At 54.8% G+C, this 16,337-nt stretch overlaps 1 protein-coding gene across 2 annotated transcripts in view; it reads left to right on the forward strand.

Moving 5' to 3' along the window:
• The window catches only part of TTLL11 (tubulin tyrosine ligase like 11), a 220,970-nt gene extending 214,890 nt beyond the window's left edge, over positions 1-6,080 (forward strand). For both annotated transcript variants that reach the window (XM_045563494.1, XM_045563495.1), the window contains one exon: positions 5,167-6,080. In XM_045563494.1, coding sequence (XP_045419450.1) covers positions 5,167-5,459 — 293 coding nt within the window. In that variant the 3' untranslated portion in view covers positions 5,460-6,080. The remainder of the gene's footprint in view (positions 1-5,166) is intronic.
• Positions 6,081-16,337: the final 10,257 nt, after the last annotated feature.

Below are 16,337 nucleotides of genomic sequence, written 5' to 3' on the forward strand. Positions count from 1 at the left end.
CAGTGTCCCTCTTGACCACAGCCAGGCAAGGCGTGGTGGGTGGAAGCGGCTGCGGGCACCACTTGGCCCAGTGGCCTTCCTTACCGCACTTGAAGCAGGTACCTGGTGGAGCATGGCTGGTCGCCTTAGATGAGGTCGAGGGTTTCTTGGGTCCCGCCGGCCTCAGGGCTGCAGCCAAGGCTCGGGCCTGCAGGTGTGCCTTTTGGCAGACACGGGCCTCCTCTTGGGCCTTTGCCTGTTTATCTCGAGAATTAAAGATTTTAAATGCCATGTTCACCAGGTCTCGGATAGGGGTCTGAGGGCCCTCCTCTGCCTTTTTGTGTTTCTTTCTGATGTCAGGGGAGGACTGAGTAATAAAGTGAGTTGCAAGGACGGTAGTCCCCGCGGGGGGAGGTAGGATCTAGGCAGGTATATTGGATAAGGGTGTCTGTAAGGCGGCTGAGAAAGGCCGCGGGGTTTTCGTCTGCCCTTTGAGTGATTTCCCTGAGTTTATCATAATTTACAGCACGGTAGGTGGCGGCCTGGAGGCCGGCAAGGACACACTGCAACATGCGGTCCCGCCGTTTCCTGCCTTTCCTGTGTTAAGTAGCGGAACTCTTTGGTGTAAGCTGTAGGGTCATTAGAAAATGAACCTAAGCACTTTTCAATCTGAGAAAGGTCAGAAAGGGAGGAGGGAACATGCACCCATAAGACACCCTCGGCGCCGGCCACCTCCCGTAAGGGACAGAGGAGAGACTGATCGGAGGGGCTTACACGAGAGCGAGTGTGATGGCTGATGGGAGACATCAGCGGCGAGCAGCTGGGTGGCGCGGAAGGGTGAGGGGGCGCATCCGGGTATGGTGGAGGTTGAGTGAGGGGAGAGCTGAGCCAGGTGGATCAGAGAAAGCAGAAGGGGCATCTGAGGAGACGCCTGGTGGAGAGTTAGAGGGAGAAGAGGTGGAGGGCAGTGGGGGACCCTGAGCAAGGAGGACCTGTGCGGGGTGGCAGGTCAGACAGAGAAGGACGGGAGTGCGAACAGAAAAAGGCTTGGACATATGGGATCTCCGACCATTTGCCGTTCCTGTGACAAAAATTATCAAGGTCTTGCAGAATATTGAAATCGAAAGTCCCATTTTCAGGCCATTGGGAGCCATTGTCCAATTTATACATTGGCCAGGCAGTGTTGCAGTAAAGAATGAGGCGCTTGGGCCAGATGTCTAAATCCAGGGCCTTCAGATTGGCCAGCAGACACCCCAGGGGCGTCTCGTGGGGAATTTTGGAATTTTGGCTACCCATGTCACCTCAACCCAGATGGGGAAACAGCCAGGAACAGCTTCCTGGCTACAGAGGCAGCAAAAGTCTGGGGGTGACATCTCCGCCCGAGACTAGTGTGCTGGCACGGAAAGGGGTGAGAGGAATTCAGGCGTCCCCAAATAGCCTCAGCCCCTGGAACGGGGGAGCCTCCGACGTGGGCAAAGAGAAAGGATCCAGGATCCCAAGAACCAACGAGACGTTCCAGGAACGAGCCCGAGGTTGGATGGCGAGTGCAAATGGAGGGACGTCTCCACTCAGATTACATTGCCACAGACTAAAATGGAAGAGAGGAATCGGGCATCCCCAAATTCCTCAATCCCAGGCCGGAGCCGGGGAGTACCTCTGACTCGAGCCCCACGATTTCCCGAGGGATCCAGGATCCCGGACGGAAACAGAGGTCTCCGGAAGGACTACGGTTTAACGGACAGGGAAGTTTCCCGGAGGGAACAGAGGCTCCCGGTGGGCAATCCAGGTTGAGATAACACGGGGTGACTCACCCAGGCCGAGGTCGTCAATCAGGGACTCGAAGGCAGTCAGCAGAGGTCCCGGTCCGAAATGCGAGAGTTCGCGGAAAGGGGTGGTGCAGCCAAGACCCCAGAGTGGGCCAGCGCAGGCAAACATCCTTCCCAGGTATCGGCACCAAATGTAAGGTTTTAAGACCCGAGTGGCCGGCACCAGAGAAAGAAAGATGAGCAGAGTTAAAAGGGATAAGTAAAGAGGCTTTATCGGGGTGCTCCAGGGTGGGGGTAACGGGTCCCAACAGAGGGGCCCGGGCGAGCCTCATGGTCCCATGAGTGGAACCAGAGAAGCCGCCGCACCCAGAAGTCTGGGTGGGCTTATATACCTTTTTAGGGGTGGGGGATGGGAGTTTCTCTGGAGGGAAGGTTTTGGTGGGAAGAGTGAGGAATTTCTTTGTTTCAGCTTTAGGGTGGGTATGGAGGAGTAAGAGGGGCTTCTGTTTCCATTAGGGAGGGGAGGGGTGCCCCTGCCACCAGCCTTACATGTACCTGGCTTAAAATTCAAATAGTAGCAAAGCGTTCATGATTAAAAGCGGCAGCTCTCCACTACCTCTTTCCGTGCACTAGAATTTTCCATTGCATATTTTTAAATTTAAATTTAAATGCATGTTTACTATAGAAAATCAGAAAATGCAGACAAGCAAAAAAAATTAAGCATAACCCATTTAAATCTCACTTCTCATTTTAGAGTGTCTTCTTCCAGATGATTTGGCCATGGTTTTATTCCAACGAGGTCCTCATTGTATTTTTTTCTGTGCATTGTATCTCTAATCATAGTATGCCTCCAACTAAGGGCCCAAAATGGATATTTGCGGAGTAAAAACCTGCAGTGAATTGCGAGATCCTTGCTACTCAACGTGTGGCATTAGCACCACCAGGAAGCTCGTTAGAAATGCAGTGTCTCAAACCATCTTATTCAAAAGCTAAAAAGAGGAAAAAAGAAAAAAATTTAAAAGAAATGCAGTGCCATGGGCCCCACCTCAGCATCTGAGTTTAACAAGCTGGCGGTGGCTGGAGTGCACGTCGTGTCGGGTGGGGTGGGGCGCGGAGGGCTGTGGGGGTCAGAGCCGTGCGAGGGTCCCACTCACAGACTGCCGCTTACGGTTCTGGACAAGAGGCTCGAGCCGGGTGTAAACGGCACCCGCCACTGCCTTTATAGAGAAGGACTTGCTGCAGAGCACTGTCAACAGAGCTGAGCAGTGTGATTGATGAGGAGGGTGGTTTACATTCTGGCCCAAGCTCCTTATCTTGTCAGGTCCCAGGGACACAGTTCGTGGGCTTGGCACTGCCAGCCGACTGCACTTAGAGCAGCACTGTGGACCACACGGTTGGCAGGTGGAGGCTGGACTGGGTTTCTCTGGATTTAGATCCCGGTCTGTTCCGCTCTGTGTATCTGACCCTCCCACCTGACCATCACACGCACACGCGCACACACACACACACACACACACACACACACACACACGCCTGCACATGTACCCGCATGGCCTGGGAGAGCGCCAGCCCAGACTCCATGATTAGGAAATGTCTGTCTCCTGAGTTAGACTGCGGCCCGCATGTCCCTGTGTCTTTGTCCGCATGGGACCTCTGTTTACACCAAAAGGGCTCTACAGCAGGGTCACTGCGCTCCTTATCAGCTCCTCCTGTCAGGACCAAACAGGGCAGGGGACTTGCAGGACATCCTGAGTCCAGAGGAGCCAAACTAAAACGCTCTGGTGGACTTGGAAGGAGACACAAAACAACTCCTTTGCTTGGCTCAAGTTCCCCTGGGATCCCAGGGCCCATAGATGACACTGTATCTACACACTCCAGGCCAGGCCTCTGCCCGCAGGACCAGGAGCAAGTGAAGGGAAGGGGGGGGACATATAAGGAGGGGACAAAATTACAGTGAGGTTCTGTATTGTGACAAAGGTGTTGATTACATAGGGGGGTGCCTTTGTCAAAGCTGAAATTGTACATTAAAGTTCATGCATTTTGCTGTATGTAAATTTGACCTTGAAAAGTAAAATAAACCCACCCCTTCTCTCTGGCCAAAATCCTACACTGGATCATATGAGCAGCAGTCCCCACTGTGCCCTGGAACGCTCTCCCCTGCTCTGCCTCGTAAGCTCCTACTCATCTTTGGGATCTGAAGGGAAGGTGTGGATTAGCAAAGTCAGAGACAGCCCCATCTAAAATGCCATGTGCCCTTCGGTCTGGCCTTAGTGTCACCTTCCCCAAGGAGCCCAGGGAGTCCCATAGGTTTAGATCCCAGGCTTCATTTTTACTTGGACATTGGGAAGACTCAGAACCTTTTGGATAGCACAATTTAGTTAAAAAAAACTCTGCAGCCAGAGTTTCAATTTCCAGGCCAGTATTCTCTGGCTGTGCGACCTTAGGGAAGCCACTCAATCTCTCTGAGCATCGGTTTCCTCATCTGTAAGGAGGGGCATGTTAACATTGACCTCACAACGGTATTGTGAGGATTAGCGGCGATGTCTGAAGTGCCCAGCATCAAGCCATTCACTCACTCACTCACTCATGTGGTCATGTCTACACTGAGCACCTTCTGTGCACCTGGCCCTGGGGGTGCAGTGAGGAGCTGGGGCTCCCAGTCCAGCGGGACGATGGAGACCACACACCCCTGAGGAGCTGCAGCAGGCCCTGCAAAGAAAGTGCTGGAAGCCTGTGTCAGGGGCCGGATCTAATCTGGGGGTCAGGGACGGTTTTACTGAACGCGTGATTCTGAGCTCAGATCCCAAAGATGAGTAGGAGCTTACGAGGCAGAGCAGGGGAGAGCGTTCCAGGGCACAGTGGGGACTGCTGCTCATATGATCCAGTGTAGGATTTTGGCCAGAGAGAAGGGGTGGGTTTATTTTACTTTTCAAGGTCAAATTTACATACAGCAAAATGCATGAACTTTAATGTACAATTTCAGCTTTGACAAAGGCACCCCCCTATGTAATCAACACCTTTGTCACAATACAGAACCTCACTGTAATTTTGTCCCCTCCTTATATTAGTAAAAGTTGGGGAGCTGGGTTTTAACGGGACATTTCCTCACGGTGCTGAGAGATGAGGCTTTGGGCCATGTTTAAATGCCAACCCCACCACTTCCTACTCCACGTCTCTGAGACAGTAACAGGGTTAATTGAACCTACTCGACACGGCTGTTCAGGGGATCGAATCTGGACATGGCTGTAACATGCCCGGCCAGTGCCCGGGCCTGGCAGGCGCTCTGTGAGTCCCCAGAGTGGACACAGAGGTGAGCGCCAAGGCCGGCTCGTGCCAGCAGCCTTGGGATCGGGGTTGGGGTCGGGCTCAGGCCTTCCCGGGGCAGCTCGCGCGCACCCTCACCTGGTCTCTCTGTCCACAGGGATGTGTCTGCAGGCGTTCGTGGAGGCTTTCTTCTTCCTGGCTCAGAGGAAGTTCAAGACACTGCCCCTCCACGAGCAGGTGGCCTCGCTGATCGACCTGTGCGAATACCACCTGTCCCTGCTGGATGAGAAACGCCTGGTGTGTGGCCGGAGCGGCCCGTTCGAGGGCCGGTCCCCTCATGGCAACACTCCCCAGGAGCCCTCGGCCTCGGCCCAGCCGGTGGGAGGCAGCGTGCTGCCCCCCATGAGCTACGGCAATAAGCTCTCCTATCCCAGACACACTCTGTCCTGAGGGCCACTCCGTCCTCCCAGAAAAAGACAGCGCCCTCCGGGGCTGAAGAGCGCGGGCATCGGCCTGTGGAGGAACGGCTGGCCGCGGAGCTTCCCGGCTGGGGCTCCTGGTAACTGTCCTCGTCCTGCTGAGCTGCGCTTCGCCAGGCTGCCTGGTTCCCACCTGCCCTCCTCCCAGCGCCTCGGGGTGATCCACCCTGTTTGCGAGTCATCAGTGGACATATGACATCTAAACAGTGACAGATGGCACCTTCTATTCTGGGCTCATGGGAAGCACCGACTGGGGCAAATCTGCCGTGTTCGGGGCGTGGGCACAAGCAGTGCCAGCCCGGGGCTGGGCAGAGGAAGCCAAGCGTTGGGTCTGTCGCGGTCCCCAAGAGCTTACTGGTTAAAGCCCCCCAAGAATATCATGTCTATTTCCTACCACCCTTTCCATGAAAAGGAAGTGGAAATATCGCACAGGGGTGTGCGAGAACCTCCTCTCCCAATCATGTGCTACATGGATGTAGTTAACAGATTAGCCTCACTTCATAAGCTTGCCCGTTGCTGCAATGTTTGATTTGTTATTAATTAAGAAATAATTAATTAAGAAGTAACTAAATAAGGCTCTTAGAGCCTCAGAGCTGGCAGAAGCCTCAGAGATCTTATTGTTTGATTTTGTTTGACTTTGACCTCAAAGCAAGAATCTCATCTTCAGGCTGGTCCAAAAGTAGTGAGTTATCTCACTTGATTGTTCACAGTTACAGATTGAACTCCTTGTTCTACTACTTTCCTCCTCCTCACTACTACAATTGACTAGTCTTAAAAAAAAAAAAAAAAGAAAGAAAGAAAGGAAAGAAAAGAAAGAAACAAAAGAATCTCATCTTCAGCCTCCCTGACCAGAGGGTCTGAGTGGACCCCTGCATAGGTAGAGTGCTGGCCATGTGGTCAGTCAGTCCACAACAAGCAGTGCCGGGGGCCCTGAGTGCCCAGCACTATGCTGGGCCCCAGATGAGGGGAGAGGGGTTCAGAGGGGAGGAAGTAAGCCGTGGGTGAGAACAGCAGCAAGCAGGAGTGAGCATATCCAAAGCTCTGGTGTTAGATCTGGTATCAGGGAGGGGGGAGCCCACATTCTCCCTTCCATGAGACCTTTTCCTCGTCTCCATCTATGTCCCCAGCAGCCCCTGCTGGAGGGGAGGCCTCAGAGGCAGCTGAATCTGAGTTTGGAAATGGCCGTGGGCAAGCCAGGGTCCAGGGCCCACTGAGGACAGGGCCTCGCCAAGCCCAGCTCTCCAGAGCATTGCTGGGTTTGGGGGTCCATGTGGCCCTTTCCTGGAGGGTCCCTGTGAAGGGAAGAGCTGATCATCATGCTCCGAGGGACAAGGACGAATGTCTCTGAGGCACTCGCAGTGCACAGTAGGACTCAGAGATGCCCTCAGGGCAAGGCAAGGGGAGGGTCCTGGGAGGCAGAAGTGTGTCTCAGACAAGTGCAGCCCTGTCTTCTCCTTCCTTCCTTGCAACCTCCTGTCCTGTCTCTGGATCCACACACAGACTGGAGAGAGCAGTTGACTCAAGGCCCAGCACAGAGCCTGGCACATACTAAGGACTCGAAAGGTGTCTGTCTGAATGAATTCCTTGAATATGCCCTCCCCGGAGTATTTTTAAACCCAAAGAGAAGGTAGTTAATCCAAGATCGCGCCACCTCTTGGCTAACTATTTTAGAGCAAGGTCCCCTCTGCTCATCCTCGCCCAACCCTCCTTCCTGCCAGAAGCCTAGTCCCTCGGGGAGTAAACCTGTCCGGCTGCCACGCGGTGCCCCTGCCCTGCCAGGCCGTGGGCAGAGCCCCACAGCCACTGCCCTTCCCTGGTTAAGAGGGGCCCTGGAACCGAGCCCTGCAGAGCCCACTGGGCTGTTCAGTGACAGCAGACACCTGTAAGGACTGTATTTTCCCAAGCAGAAAGCAGGACGGGCGGCCTAGGACGGGAAGGGCAGGATGACCCTCCCGACCTGCCTCCTACAAGGGGGCATGTTAGAGGTGTCATCAGGCAATTCTCCGGTGCCCTCGCAGCTTCCTAATGCTGTTCTCATCTTCACATGAGGACAGCAAGGCCTGGGAGGTCACGTAGTCAGGACTCGATCCAGGTCTGTCTGTCAACTCCATGTCACTGGGTGAGCACGAATCCAGCTCCAAGAACAGACCCCCGGCAGGCCCGCCCTGCTCTGGGGCTGTCCGGGGTCCTCCAGGGCTCTGCTCACTGTCACATCTGGTGGCATGGGCCAGAGCACTCAGTGTTCCTATGTGGTCCACGGTGAGAAACAAAGTTTGCAGTCCCCAGTCCTGCTCTTCCAGCCCCTTTTGGCAGAACAAAAGGATTTCACAGCGAAAGACCCGAGGAAATGTGTCCGGGTACACGTGCCAGCCGGGAGCAGCAAAGAGTCTTTTAAGGAGAGCTCCAACTTTACACCATTTCTTGGTCTTCAGAAAGTACTCACTGGCCAAAATGGAGTGCAATTTCAGGTCTAAAACCAACCAAGCATGCTGAATTTTAAGATATATGCATATATCAGGAGGTTGAATTCCAGCCACATTGTTTGGGGTGATATAGAAATGTCAGCTCTCACGGCGGGGAAGGTCCTCTCCCACCCCGTCCTGTCATCTGGAGGCAGGCGTGGTGTCCCTCTGCCCTAGGGGGAGCGCCCTCCTCTGCAGACAGGGCCCTGAGCAGGTCCCCCACACCCTGCAGGACACAGAGCCTCGGCGGTGCGTGTTGGGGAACCAGGCTGCCATGTTATAAGAGGCCAGTAGTGACACATGGGGCCTTTCTTCCCCCAACACTCTTGCTGTTGCACAGAAAGAATTTAGAGGCTGCTCCGTGATCAGGGTGATTGAGAAGAGACCCATTCTCCCTCCTTGGTACCCAACAGGAAGTCCCACTGCCTTTACCCCCTTTGGTAATTGGCCACTCACTGTATAGAGAGCAACTGAAGTGACAGCAAAAGCAGGTGGTTGCTTCCTCCCAGAGGAGAGGAACAGCCAGGGAGCTCCCTGCAGAGCGAAGTCTCCTGTGCTCTGCTGCGGGATCAGCCCGTTCCTTAGAGGGGCCCTCAGGATCCAGCCCCAGCCTCTCCCCCCACCACCTCTGGCCAGGGCTTCGCCTGCCTCCCTGCCTCTCACCCCTCTAAGCCACCCTTCTTCCCCGTCCGCCTGGGGGGAGCTTGGGGAACCAAAGCGCTACACCGACCCCTACCGAAAGCAACTGTCAGCAAGGCCCCTCAGCATCAAGTCCCTTCCTTTCCTTCCATCCCAAAACCCACGCCTGGCCCCACACCTCAGAGTCAGGCTCTGCTCTACGGTACCCTCTGAGCCCCAAGCCCGCCCCGTGCTCCCGGGACTCTTCGAATCTGTTGTCCTCAGACAAGAAGAGGATGTGCTACTTCCTACCATGGCAGGAGGGCCCCCGGGGCGCAGACCTGCTCTGAGCCCCCACCCTTGCCTTGCTGTCCCCTCTGCCTGCACCAGTCTCCCTCTGTCCAGTGGCAAACAGATAGCTTTCGAGGTCCAGCTCGAATGTTCCCACGGCAATCCCCAAAAGGAATGAGCAGCTCCCTCCGTATACTTCTGAGAACCTGGAAAGTTCCTTGGCTGTCATGCTTGTTCATGGGGTCACAGCCTTTGCTCTCACCGGCTGTGAGTTCTTTCAGGGTCACGTGTGTGCTGGATCCACGTTGGCCCCTCGGACACAGAGCAGGGGCCCAGCAGGTGCTTGTTGCCATAATAGGAACGTCCGGCAGGCCCCAGGCAAGGGGACAGCGTGGCCACACTCGCTCTCCTCGTAGCCTGAGGACAGCTGATGAGTCACGGGCATCTAAACCTTGCCAAGCCGATTCACTAAACACCTTCACCCATAGCGGCTGTCCTCTCGTCCGTCCTCCCAACGACCCCGGGCAGCAGGAGCACTGTCCTCACTCTGTCTTCACAGATGGAGAGCTGATGCCCGGAGTGGCTTACCGAGGTCTTGAGGCTGGTGAAAGGATCCAGATCCCATGCTCCTTCCTCAGCTCGGTGACTGCTCCACACGGTGCCCCGGCACTCCCAGCAGCGTCCCACTGCCCCGATGTGACACCCTCGTCCCAGAGACGCTGGAGTTTGCTCAGCTCATCCCTGGGATCCGGGGACATGGCTTGGGGCTGTCTGACCCACTTTTCCCCCACTGAGCACCCAGGAAGGCTCTGGGGGTGCACCCCAAGGGCTCTAAGTCCCACAGCCACACAGTGGGGGTGGTACGCCCTGTATCCCTTGATCTTTGGGAACATAAGACGAGATCACGGAAGGCAGAGTAAGCCTGAGAGTGTTTTGCAAACCAAAGTGCCGCTCACACGTAGCACTGTCTTCAGGCCGGCGCTGGCTTCCCACAAAGTGCAAGCAGCTGGAGGTAAAAGCTCTCTCCTGAGTCCCGTTATCCATCGAGACAAATGCAGCCGGAACAATCAGTCCCTCCTCCCCTGCCCACCTCCCCTTCCGCCTCACATATCCAAAGACACTCGCAGGCTGAAAAATGGTTCCTGCCACTGCTCCCACGCCGGGAATTTGCCTTGTGATTGGCAGAGTGTCACTCCAAAATAGCTTCATTTTTCTTTCGTCTCACGACTAATGTCCTGTACTCCTCGGCCGTGCAATTGCGAGTTGGGCTTGCGACGGTCGGCGTCCGAGCAGCTTCCCTTGGAGCTCAGACGTGACGGGCTCTCCCGTCGGGGCGACGGTGTCCCCGTGGCTGAGAGAGCTGTCCTCCTCGCTCAGAGGGTAAAGTCCCCACAGTGCGAATTAACCCAACACCCCCTGCCTTGATTGACATTTTTGCTGACCTCGCATTTGGTTTGATGAATGTGGGAGAAACTTTCCCATACGGCGACTGAATTTCTCCCTCCCAAAACACACAAAACAAGTCAAATTTTCTTTCTGTTCCCAAAGACAAAGGAGCTCTGCAGACTAGTCCACATATTCAATCACCTTCATCTCTAGCAACCAAAAGTCTTGATTTTTATATAACTAGAAAGAGCAGGCAGCAGAATGCTTATGCATACACACAAACACTCGTGTACCGAGCACAGCTGAGCTTTGGTTCAAAACGGCAAAATTACTGATGTTTTCCTCACGCCTGGCAATTTGCTTCGGAGTCTCACTTAGAGAGCAGAGTGCAAAGGGCTCTTTGCAGCCCTGGGACAGCATAACTCGCTCATTAAGAGGCTCGTGGGAAACATCTCCCCCAACAGGAAGGCGCTCGCTACGATTCCAACCAGGACCGTGGGCCAGGCCAGGGGACATTGTCCGCTCCTCACCCCACTCCCAGGCTGCACAGATATTTTCCCTTCAGAACCTCTTGCAACAGAATCGGGGGGCAACAGGCGTGGGCCGAGAATCCCAGAGGAGGGTGGGAAGAGCGAGAGCTCTGGGGTCAGACCTGGGTCTGGACTTTGTTCTGTCACTCTCTCGCTAAATGACCATGGACCAGCGACTTCACCTCTCTGATCCCTGTTCCTCGCCTGGACAGAGGAGGTCACATCCTAATATATGTAAAGAGCCTGGCGTGGGACTTGGCACCCGGGAAGTGTCTTAATACATATCTGTTGAGAAAAGGAGTGGTCTCGACATGCAGGAACTATTCAAGTCTGCCCACCCTGATGCCCCTGACAGGAGGCTCCTGGGGGCCTGGTGAGAGGCCCCCAGGGGCTCAAGCCCTCCCCGCTCTGTACTGAGCTCCACCTTTAAGAGGCTGCAGCTCCTGCCTCTTAAAAGCCTTTAAAAATTCTTTATTAAATTTTCATGGCGCATAAAGTCAAGGTTCTGTTACTTGGCCTCAGTTGTCTTGGTAACTTCGTAAAATGCAATAATAAAACGAAGCTGAGTGTTGCTAAACACAGCCTCATTGTATAAACGACTACAAAGTATTGACAGTTTGTTCTGCATGATAATTTTTGACAGCAAATCCACCGGGATGGACACTGCTTGTTCATCTGGGGTCAACTGGTAAAAAAAGGACACGTATTAATTTTTTCTCCCCTAATGGTCAATGTTTGCCTGGGAAGCTAAATATTGCCTCAAGGAAACTGTGAGGTTCTGGGGGAGCTAGAGAGAAGAGTTTGGAAAATCCTCCAAGCCTTGATCTGCTGGGAACGGTCTCCCATAGGAAGGGAGGGACCTGTCCATAGAGTCTGGCCACCTGTCAGACTGTGGCAGGGACGCCTGCCCGGGAGAGAGAACGGCCCCTGCGACTCTGGGTGTGCCGCCGTCACTGCACTCTGCTCGCGCCAAGCAGGTGTGCGTGCAAGTCTCACCCTCACCGGGAGGCTAGAGGCGGGTGCCTCCCCCAGAGAACGGAACTGTTCGAGCTGCACCAAGGGGGCAATTCCTGCACCTGGTGGCTCTGTCCCTGGGAACAGAGGCCCTCACGCCCTCCCAGCACCACCTCCCCCTTGGCCCTTTGGGAGCCGCATCTATCTGCGCTGAATATTTCCCAGACTACGAACCACCTGGTGTAAAGTGAAAAGCAGATGGCCTTGAGTTAAAAATAAAGTGAGACCCCAGCTCCCTAGAAATCCCACCCCCATCGGCATCAGAGAAGTGTTCATTTCATGCAGCCCCCGCCAGCGAGGCCACTGAGGCAGACTGTCCCCACCGGTAACTCGTTTGGGCCCCTCAGACTTGCTAGTTTATGGGCCATTCAGATTCTACACCGTTCTCGTGCTCCTACCGTGTGCCGGCCTTGTGTCCCGGGCTCCCGTGTCACAGGTGGTGGCTCTGCAGTGCTGGAGAGCTGTCGCCGCACTCTCTGCTGGAGAAACTGCGTCTGCCTGCCCGAGGTCCCGTGGCGTTGGGGTGGGGGGCAGCTGTGGCAGCCTCTGAGGTTAGAACCTTGTGCACCCGGCCTGGCACGTGTTCGGGGATGGGATGGGGACTGTCGGGGCTGGAGGAGCCCCTCCACACAGCCGCTCCCCCGGGGGCCCTCAGGGCTCAGCCCCCGACTCTGTCTTTATCCCAGGCAGCTCCGGTTTCCCACTCTGACGAGACGGGCTTGTTATAGGATCGAATCCACAGCTGCTCTGCCGCCCTCTCCGTTTCACCAGCGGGGCAAAGGGGAGGGTGTTACCCCAAATGCCCACAACTTAGGGAGTTAAGGCCTCTTCAGTGAGGGACTCTGCTTGGCCCTGTTTGATGAGAGGAGAGAGGAGAAGCCAGGCCAGCCCTCAGCCCCCAACTCACTAAATACCCACCGCGGAAGGGACCCCAGGGAGCCTCTGCACCAGGGGTTTTAAATCTAGATTCCATGGAACTTGGAGCAGCTCAGCTGTTCCCTGTCTTGTATATTGGGCTTGCGTGGAAGCAGAAGGCTTCAAATCAATCCTGATTATTTCCAACTGTTTACTTACGGGGTACCTTGCAGTTTTTCACAAAGTTGGGAGCCTAGGAGAAGTAATTCATCCAAGGTCATGACCACAGCAGCATCTTCCCACAACCACCTTGAGCCCAGTCGTGACCCTGCCACCACCCCAGCCAGTGTACCATTGTGCCACCCGGCAGATGTGCACATCACGCTGTCAGTCACTGGGCTGGCTCGCGCCGTGGCCCCGGGGAGGCGTGGTTCCCCCAGATGAGATTGATGTCTTAGTCCGCGTGGGCTGCCGTAACACGGTACCACAGACTGGGTGACTTACGAACAACAGAAACTTACTTCTCTGGAGGCTGAGGTCTGAAATCACAGTCCCAGCACAGGTGAGCTCAGTGGGAGCTCTTACAGGTTGCAGACCCGTGGTATCCTTGCAGGGTGGAGACAGGGTGAGAGAGCTTTCCGGGGTCTCTTGCATAATGAGGTCACTGTTCCTATTCGTGAGGGCTCCACCCTCATGACCTAATTACTTCCCAAAGGCCCCACCTCCTAATACCATCACATTGAGGGGTGGGATTTCATCAGATGAATTCGGGGAGATGCAAACATGCAGTCCACTGCGGCTGGCTTCTCTCGCCCCTGGCAGAATGGTCGTTGGAACCCTCAGGGGGCAGCGCTGGGCCCATGTCTCACTCGGCTCTAACCATCAGACACGTGGGACCACGGCAGGACCTGCTGGAGCATTCTCCCTCAATGGCTCCTCACTCGTCACTGAAATAGATCTGCTCTGAGCTACTTCCAGAGCCAGCAGCAGTGGCATCGGTGGGTCACTGGGTCTATCACCAGCTGTACTGGGGTAAGACAGACGCCGGACCTAGACAGGTTGGAAGTCCGTGCCCAGAGAGGCCAGCTGCAAGCAGCCACTTATTTGAAGCCTCATGTTTCAGCTTTAAAAGTCCTGTAAACATCGGATTCTGCTCTATGTTATATCCACATTTTCATCAGGCAAGGTTAGGCTACGCTGAACAGATCACAAATAAATGCCCAGGCCTCGGTGGCTTAACACAGCAAAGTCTGCCGTGGGGCCAGTGGCTCCGGGGGGACACTCCTCCACCAGGCTCTGGGCAGCTTCCAGCCTGGGCTCTCTCCCCCAGCCGTGGCCTCCCCGTGGCCTCAGGCAAGAAGAGAAGACAGGAGGGTGGCAGAGGGTGGCGTTCAGGGAGGGGCAGACTCCACCTCCACCCACATGTCCTTGCCAGAACCGTCACGTGGCCCGACAGAAGCGCTGGCAGGATGGGAAAGGTGCCCTTCCGCACACCCAGGTGGAAAACACTGAAACAGGACTTGGTGGACACATAGTATTGTTTTCACCACAATTCATATTTGTCTCAATATATAAAACAAGTCAAAACAACACAAAAAGGTATACAATGACCAGTAAAATCTCCCTCTCCTCCCTGTCTGTCAGTTCTCCAGTTCTGTCCGAAGAGGCAACAATTGTTTCTGGGTTTTGTCTGCCCTTTCAGAGACAGCCTGAAACATAATCTGTGCAAGAATTCTTATAATTCTTGTGTAATCTGCTTTTTCTCTTTTTTATACACTGGCCTACACCCTTCTCTTTTCATATAACAGTGTTTCTTGGACATTACTGCATGATACATACATGTAGATGGGCCTCAGTTTTTTAATGCTATCATGGCATGCCATGGTAAGAGGTACTCTAATCATGTAGAATACTGGAGTTTACTTAACTGGTCCCCAGTTGATGCATTTCAATTGTTTCCAGTTTTCTGTTACTACAGAAATGTTGCATGGGCTGATCTCATACAGGCACCTTTATGCACACGTATGTGTCCTAGAAGTGGAATTACTAGGCCAAAGGGTACATGCATTTTAAATTGCAATCAGTATTGCCAAATTGCCCTCCACAGAGGTTGGACCAATTTTTAGTCCCACCAACAACGTGAGACAGGCCAGCTCCCCCCCTCTCTGACGCAGCGTGTCGTCAGAACGTGAGCTTTCCCAGCGGATGGATGGAAACAGCATTTCATCACAGATTTCATTTTCATTTCTTGTATTACGGATGCAGTTGAGACTCTTTGCTTCACCTATTTCTCTGCTCAGCTTTTTCTTGTTGATTTGTGTCATCTCATTGCAGATGAAAAGAATTAGCCTTTTGTCATAGTTTTGCAAAATATCTGTTTCTACACGGGCCATTTTCCGGCAGCCGCCTGTCTCTCTGCCTCCAGCCCACTCTCCACAGGCTGTCAGCGTGGCCTTTCTGAAATGCCAAGCCGATCGTGTCACCCCCACAACAACACAGAGAGGCTTCCCGTCACCAGCACCCAGCTCACCTCCCCGCCTGGTTTGGGGCGCAGCTTCCCCCACCCCCATCCCCAGGAGCACCGCACGCAGCGCTGCACAGGGCGGTGACACAGCCGTGAGGGCCTGGGTGGCGCCTCCTAGAGGGGAGCTGCGGGGCAGCCCTGCCGAGCTCCCGGAAACCTCACCTGGGACTCCTGGAACTCTTTGCCATTCCCCACCGCCGCTTGCTCTGTCATCTGCTTTGCCCGCTCCTTCTGCCCCTAACGCACTCACCCCTGTGGGCCTGGGGGTGGCCGCCTCCTCTGCAAGGCCCACCCTGCTCTCCAGGGCCGGCTCGCTCCCCTTAACCCACTTTAACCCACTTCATGGTGAGTCTCCACCGTGTGCTCCCGCAGCCACGCCCCGACCCCACCCCAGCCCGCCCAGGGCCAGCGCGGAGGAGGCGCTTGGGAAATGTGTGGAATGAACGAATGAGTGACCGAACCACGGCGCCTTCTGACAGCCGGGCTCAGTGGGCAGGAGGGGTGAGGCGTGAAGGTCCACAATCTCCTCCGCCTTCCCTGCCTAATTTAAAGCCGTGCATTTACCCAGTAGGCTGTTCCTTCATATAAATATCCATTTAACACTTTGTAAAATGCAAATTTTTTAAAATGCTGCAGGCCTGTCCTTTCCAGGTAATTATAGTCTGCCCCTCGAGTCTGCAGTGAGGGCCTTTTTGGTTAGTAGGTCTAGTGCTCTTTTCAGATTACAAATTAAGGCCTTTTCAGAAAACAGGTTCTCTGCCCTCCCCTAATCCCCAAGGCCTCTGCCTTCGGGATCTCCCAGGGATCGGGGCCCCAGGGACCCTTCATGGGCTGCCAGGCCGGTGGGATGTAGACTCCAGGGCAGCCCCTTCTCCCGAACACCAGCTCCCTGCCCCCGATCCAGCCAGCCCTCACTGACCTACGCCTCCTAAAATGGGGCATGTGTCCCCAGCTCTCTGTCTTGGCCACCATCACCCTCAGACACCTGCAGGACCTCCGGCTGCTCTACCCACCTCCATGTCTTTGTCCTGCTGCCAGCCCTTCCCCTGCATCCTGGGGACCCTTAAAAATCTAAGTTGCATGATGGCCCTCCCGGCTTCACTCTCCTCTGTGGCTTCCCCTCGATTGGAGGAGCAAGACCAAGTCCATTCCTGGCCCCCACTGGCCCC

The sequence above is a fragment of the Lemur catta genome, chromosome 10 (genome assembly GCF_020740605.2).
Source record: "Lemur catta isolate mLemCat1 chromosome 10, mLemCat1.pri, whole genome shotgun sequence".
In the NCBI taxonomy this organism is placed as follows: domain Eukaryota; kingdom Metazoa; phylum Chordata; class Mammalia; order Primates; family Lemuridae; genus Lemur; species Lemur catta.